The sequence below is a fragment of the Nematolebias whitei genome, chromosome 2 (assembly GCF_014905685.2).
Source record: "Nematolebias whitei isolate Nwh7 chromosome 2, NemWhi1, whole genome shotgun sequence".
Taxonomy (NCBI): Eukaryota; Metazoa; Chordata; class Actinopteri; order Cyprinodontiformes; family Rivulidae; genus Nematolebias; species Nematolebias whitei.
The window spans coordinates 29,744,886-29,752,550 of NC_056499.1; the positions used below are offsets into that span (position 1 = coordinate 29,744,886).

At 38.5% G+C, this 7,665-nt stretch overlaps 1 protein-coding gene across 1 annotated transcript in view; it reads right to left on the reverse strand.

Moving 5' to 3' along the window:
- LOC119423822 (neuropilin and tolloid-like protein 2) overlaps positions 1-7,665 on the reverse strand; it is a 32,628-nt gene that overhangs the window by 2,373 nt on the left and 22,590 nt on the right. Inside the window, exons 8-9 of the mRNA XM_037691238.1 lie at positions 956-1,069; positions 696-826 (exon numbers count right to left, since the gene is read on the reverse strand). Coding sequence (XP_037547166.1) covers positions 696-826; positions 956-1,069 — 245 coding nt within the window. The remainder of the gene's footprint in view (positions 1-695; positions 827-955; positions 1,070-7,665) is intronic.

Sequence of the window (7,665 nt, forward strand, 5' to 3'; positions counted from 1 at the left end):
TACATATATATATATATATATATATATATATATATATGTATATATATGTAAATACTAAAATAAATATAACATCCCTACTTCATGGATTTTCATCTATTGCATGAGTGTCTGGAACATACCCCCCATGTTCACTGAGGGACTACTGTATATTAAATGTTGATGGAACCAATGAATAAAAGGATAATTTTTCTGCAACCTTTAACAGATGCTCATCAAGTCGTGCTGTACTTCATTATTTTAAAATGTTTTAAAAGCAGCTTTATAAGAGCTTAAACACTCTAAATGAAAATCTGTCATTGGTAGAAAAAGAGCAGTTTTACTCTAAAATGAGCACTGAAAACAATTTGTTGCCCACAGAGCTCATTAAAAACCTTCTGTACACCTGAACACAATTACAGATATGAAGTGCTCTTTTCCTGTCACCAGTCTGCACTTTTTGTCAAAAGTCGCTCGCAGGTTTTACAGCAACTTCCACTCAGCCACACATGAATTCTTGTTAAAGACAGGTGATTAACATTTTGTAGTTAACAGAAGATTAAAAACTTGAAGCTACACTACTGTTTTGGTTTATACAAGAATTGACTTTTTATCCTCCCCCGTCTACAGAACATCTGTTGATATAAACTGGTCTGCACTGCAGTCCTGCTGTCTGCCCCTGAATAACCATCTGAATGTGAAACAAAAACCTGAATTACCTTTTTTCTGGGCTGCTTCATCTGGACAAGAATAGAGATGATAAGAAGAACAAGAACTATGCCGGACGACACACCAATAACAGTCCCGTGGGTCTTAGTGATCTGATGGAAAAGGCCCTTAGAGCGCTTCTCTGAAGGAGGATGAGAGGGTAGACGATAAAATTAGTCAGGCAGAATGGAATAAAAAGGTCTACAGAAAAGTAGCTATGAAAACATGCCAGTTAACATCAGATGGAGATATTGAGAGTGGAAAGGATCACCTTTGCAGTGGTTTTCGTCCCATGGATAGACACAGTTCTGAATCCCGTTGCACACCAACGTGTTGTTAATACACATGTTGCTGTGGCAGAAAAATGTACTGGCTGTACAGGGAGCTGCAGGGAAAAATGACACAGATAATGGCGTTTAGAAAAATAACGATGCTGAATAAAAGATGACACTGTGAAAAGGACCAGAAGATATTTTGGTGATAAAAACAATAACAACGCTAACAAAAAAATACGTAGGCATTGGAAATCTCCAGAGGCCTGTAATGAGAAATACAATGTTAAAGTACGTCTAAAGGTCTGATGGAACATGTGAAGCCATACATCATCATTTCCCACAACAACATCAGGGGGTGATGAGAGGAGCAGCTTCAATGAACTGCATCCACCATGTCATAGCAGGGGGAACTCAGAAGCAATCTGAGGGGAGTGCTGTGGGGAAAGATGAAAAGAAAAGCAGAGGTGGTAGAAATGGCTCGAGCACATCATGAGGTGCGGCTGGTCAGGCCGGCGCTGTGAGAGGGACCTCATTAAAGTCACTGTTGGTGTGTGAGTCCTGTGATGGCCGAGACAGAGGTGACCGACAATCGATGCTGGCCACTCGGCTCAGGAGGAAGAGCTACAAGGCTGATGAAGAGTGACAATGACCGAGCGTCAGGACAGACAGCTTGGTCAGCCAGAGGCAGAGACACGAGACGGTGAAGTGGAAACTGATTGAAAAGCTGCAGGACCAAACAGCTCATGGTGCCTGTAATGCAGATTTGAAGCCAAAAAGCCTGAAAAATGATTTAGCTTTGTTGTGTAGCACAATCATTTAACATTTGAATAGTTCTTCTTCCTAAATGTATTTCATTATAAACCCACATTATCTGAAACTTGAACAAATCACAAGTTATGAAGAAATATTGTTCAAATCATTGTTTTAATCTGAGATGGTCCTCACCAGAATATCTATTATTAGAAATAATATATATATATTAGGGATGCACAATATTGGATTTTTGGCTGATATCCGATATGCTGATATGTTAAAACTTATTTGGCCGATAACCGATACCAATACAGATATTTTTTTCCCCTAGACCTACATACAGATACAACATAGCTTTCTCTGCTGTGGAATTAAAATACTACATTATTCTGCATGGGCTCTGTCAGTTTGGACTGCTACCAAATGTAGATGTCAAAAAGGGGTTGAAAATGATGTAACACTTCAACTTGGATTATGTTTAATGTCAAATTTATTCATGAAATTTACTCTCTCTAACACAATGACAACACTCGAACAGTGCAGATTTGTACCTATTATATCAGTAAGTCATTTTGATGGAATGGTGGATGGCCGATATTTAACTTTATCACTAATATCGGCCAATACTGATACAATGCTGATATATATATATATATATATATATATATATATATATATATATATATATATCCAAATGTTTTTTTTTTTTTTTTTTTTGGTTTGTTTGATTAAAATTTCTTTACCAAGTTTAATGCATTTTCTGCCAATCTGTGATTTTTATTGTTCATTTTATATTTATGTAGGAACAAGGAAAGAAAAAAATCTATGAGGTACTCAAACTTTTATGTTACTTTTTATTTTTCCTGGAAATTTACTTAGCACATTTTTCAGATTTTTTTTTTTAAATTGATCAAGTCAAGAAAGTTAAAAAAAATTAATCATAGACAAATAAGGATTCCCTTTCCTCCTGTTCATGAAGCACACAGGAAGAAATGTCACGAGGAGCAACCTGCCATTGTTTTTTTTTTTTGTGTGATGAACACAATGAAGTTACATCAAAATGTTAGTATCACTTTCAATTTCACAAAGTACTTTAATTAAATTAACAGTGTCGTTCCAAAGTCTTGTTAAACAAAGATTTAAGGCACTAACGGTAAACACAAGAAGTGATATCTATGATTTACTAGTGATAAAATCCTCATGTGGAACATCAGAAAGGTTACACAGACAGTTCACACACATACAAATATAAAAACCTGGAGAATGTTAATGCAAAATGTATATTTCATTAGGGCTTATTTATTTATTTATTTTTGGCCGATATAGGTGTTTGGGGACATATTGGTATCAGTGATAATTGTACCATTATGTGGCAATATAAACACAGGGAACAAGCCGTGTCCTTATTTGCACAAGGCGTAATTGTACAATGTATCCAGCAGAGGGCGCATGCAGACTACTTTCAAGTCATGGCCGTTCATTTTCACTTTCACTTTCAGCACAGCCGAAGCAGCGAGCACTGCTGTGTGGCATAATTTGCTGAACAGAGACAAGTTTATTGTAAGTGATCTGTAAAATAAATTTTAAAAAAGAAAGCCACTGCGGTCAATACTAACTAGGACTTCACCATACATGACTAACTGTTTAAACAATGAACAGGGAAGGGTGTTTCTTTGTTTAATTTATATTTTTGTAACACAATTGATAACTTTATGGTGAGGAGGCTAGGAACTGTGAACTCACGTTAAGAAGACTGAAGATTGTTTGAAGACTTCGTGTTAAACAGGTTTAAAAGTAGCTGTTTAATAAGATTCTTGGGGTGGACAAAGCTCAAAAAAGTTCAGCCAGTACCCTATATTGGTTATTGGCATTAGCCTTCTCCTACCCACATCTTTAATCTCTCCATAAGCCCAAACTCCATTCCAGATGCTTGGAAAACAGCCTTTGTTCTTCCTTTGCTGAAGGGAGGTGACCCCACCTCACTGAACAACTATCGACCAATCTCTAAACTCTGCATTTTAGCCAAGGTTCTAGAAAAACTGAAAAACTCTCAAATCAAAAATTATCTGGAGTCATTTAACATCTTACCTCACCATCAATCTGGTTTCAGGAAATAATACAGCACAACGACTGCTTCACTGAAGATTCTTAATTGTTGAAGCACTGGATGCTAAAGATTATTGTGCTGCATTTTTTTAGACCTGTCTAAAGCTTTTGACACTGTGGATCATAACATCTTGTGTCACACCATTGGTTGGTTCTCTATCTTTTAGATTGGAAGCAATGTGTTCAACATAATGGTACTTCCTCCAGTTATTTAACAGTCAACAATGGTGTACCACAAGGTTCAGTCTTAGGACCCACCCTCTTTATAATCTACATAGGTAATGTAGGTCAAAGCATCCCTGGCGCATCCTTACATTTCTATGCTGATGACACAGTTGTTTATTGTCGAGCTAAAACAGTTGCTAAGGCTTTCCAGCTTTTGTAATTCGCCTTTGACATCATCCAGTCAGACTTGCTCCGTCTCAAACTTGCCCTAAATGTCGACATAACCAAAGGGATGCTTTTTTCAAACAGGAAGTCAGTCCTAGCATTTCTTCCTCTGATTTTATCCTCAAGTGGTGTTCCTATTGAGTTTGTTGATTCCTATAAATATTTGGGTATCTTGATCAATTCACATCTCTCTTTTAAGCTCCACGTGGAAAACCTAGTAAAGAAACTAAAAGTTAAACTGGGTTTCTTTTTCAGAAATAGATCCTGTCTAACTTTGAATGTTAGGAAACGCCTTGTATCTGTGACTTTCCTTCCCTCCATTGATTACAGTGACATTATTTACATGAACGCTCCTACAAGAACCCTGCAGATGTTGGATGCTGTCTATCATGGTGCACTAAGATTCATAACTGGCTGTGATTATTGTACCCGCCACTGCACCCTGTATTCACTGGTTAACTGGTCACCATTAACTTCACACAGACTCTCTCACTGGTATTTTCATCTTTAAATCACTTCTTGGTCTGCTGCCTTCATACATCTCCTCCTACATTTCTCTGCGTGAGTGCAGCTACGGCGTGCACTCTCAGGACATTATTACCTGCAGTGTCCCCTCAGTGCAGACTGAACTTGACAAAAGGGTCTTCTCCTACCCTGCTCCTGTTTCCTGGAATATCTTGCAAAAAGATCTGAAGCTCTCAACCTTGACCTCTCTAAGTGGCTTCAAACATCTTTTAAGCTCCTGGCAAGAACCAATGCAGACATGTTCCTGTTTTTAGTTTTGTACATCGCCTTATAATCTAGCTGTTTTTTTTTTGCTACTTTTTCCTTTTGACTGCCTTCTGGTTGCCATTTTATTTTAATTTGTAAAAATAAAATAAACTAATATATATATATATATAATTTGTATGCCTCTTTTATGATCGTCTATTGTTGTCGTTGTTATCCACTGTTGTCATCACTCTTTGTTAAATAAATCAGGTCTTTCTTGTAAATGAGTCCCTGAGGCCCTGTACACACGTAGCCGGATATCAGGAAAACCGAATAGTTTATCATGCGGTGTGGCCTTTCATCCACACGTGAACTCCGGTTGATGTAACTATAAACGAATAATAACAAAAACTCTGACCAAAGTGGAGATTTGAGAAATCTCCTCTTTCGGGTTTGCGTGTGGACTTTCGGAACCGGAGATATGCGCATTATGTCTGCGACAGATGGTGCAGCGCGGCGCTGACGTCACATGTGCGACAATTGTTTTTGTTTGCCCATTCATTCTGAGGGAAAATGACTGCGTTTAGGGAAGTACTAATTGTAACGCTGGTTCAGGCAATTTTTGCTTGCTTGTTTTTACAAGCACAACTGCTCCAACAGATGGAATTACAAAGGAGAAAAAGCGCTTGGTGTTCAGCTCTTTTACAGCAACTATCCCTACCGATACGGAGGCACAATACCGCCATTCAGCGTCCTGAGTTTTATTAACTTTGTACTCCAACACGGTATTTAATAGTAGTTCAACCTCGCGGTCTGTCCACACAAACGAACCTCCAGGCGCCATGATTCAATACTAACAGGAAGTTGTGGTTGCTTTGAAGGGTTGTGATTGGCTGATATACGTTTCACCTTTGCACTACACTGCCTCCTATGGGTTGGGCATATTCTTTACAACGCTCTGTGGTGAACATCACCGGGTTCATGTAGACGATCATTTTCTCTATCCGAACATGTATGTACGGCGATATTTTTTTGCGCAGATATTCGTTTTTTCAAACACCAGGCTACGTGTGTACAGGGCCTGAGGCTCAATGGGATTAACCTGTATAAATAAAGGTTGAATGAAAAAAAGCCTTCTCCTACCAATATTGGTATCGATGATAGCCAAAATTTCCATATTGGTCGGGCTCTAGTAACATTTCAACCTTTCTTTTTAGGTTCATTAATCCAATCTGCAGCTACTCCTAAAAATCTTTCTTTAATTTTTACATACACAGTTACAGCAGCTGAACGCACATTCTCTGAGTTGCAGCTGAAACAGACTGTGGTTTGCTCCACTAGCTTCACCCCCTGCACTGAGGCCTGCTGTTATGAGAGCTGAGACCCCCTCCCTGCTGTTCTCCCTGCCTCTGGGCTAAATGACTTTGACAAAGTGACTACATGCACATGTGGCTGAGCGAAGGCGAGATTGTGTGTAGGGGTGTCCTCCTCGTCTCAGTGAGCCAGCAGACGAGGTTCTCCTTTCAAACATTGACCACTTTCGAAGTAATAATGTGTAAAAATCTATTTATGCCGCTTCTCAAAAGGTAGCACAAGTACTTTAAACTCCTACCTCCACCCTGCTCTCAAACAAACAAGATCACCAACATCTGAACTGTGTTTTGGTGTAGGTGGATGTATTTTAACAAAGTGTTTATAAATCTGGCTCTTATAGAAGCACATTAAGGATGATGAAGTGTGAAAGGAAAAACACGTCAAGTGACAAAGATTAATGGTTCCCTCTGATCTCCAATATCTCATGAACCAGATAAAGTTTGGGATTCGTTCTCAGACTTGTCAGAGATTAACGATATGATCTGAATTAACGAGGATCCAAACGGTCTGAAAAATTCCCACAATAATAATAAAACATAAAGATGCATGCTGAATTTAAAAGCCATTAAGTTCTCGGTGCAATGGCTTGGGGTTTATTGATAAAAATAACATTAGCATTCACCCAGGGTTTGAGATATGTGCAAGAGAATGTAACAATTAATATCTCAGCGTATTCAGCCATTTAAAGGAAATATTACAGAGAGTTAACAAAGAAGTGGTTTCCTGCATAGCAATTTCTGCCACTTTATGAGCCACCTTTGAGAGCATTTGCTTGAAGCCTTTTTGTCTTTAAAAAGTGATGAAGCTTCATGTATAATTTCTATTACCCCTTCTGGGTGTCTCTTTTCACATAAATAAAGAAATAATTTAATTTTCCCCTTTTGTAAGCGACTAAACACGGCAATGGGATGCATATCAAGATATTCTTCGGTGCTTTTGGTTATTTAAAAAAAATGCTGGAGTAAATAATTGGTTTTCTCATATCTGTGCTCTGAACATGGCACAGGGTAATTAGGTTTCCTCACAGAAATGGTGCCTGCTGACGCAAACAGGAAGCAGGACCGAGCACGCCAACTGTTTCTATGTTTGTTTCTGTGTGAAGGGGAATGTGACATAATGGGAATGGCTTTATCTGTCATAGAAAGTTACACGAAAAGTCAGGGAAACTGAAACTAAGTTTCATCAGCTGTCTCAAGACCATCTTTAAGTAGGGATGCACGATATTATTGGCATGGTATCGGTATTGGCCAATGTTAGCTTTAAAATTAAATATCGACCATCGGCCATTCCATCAAAATAACTCACCGATATAAAAGGTGCTGTTTAGACAGACAGACAGACAGACAGACAGACAGACAGACAGACAGACAGA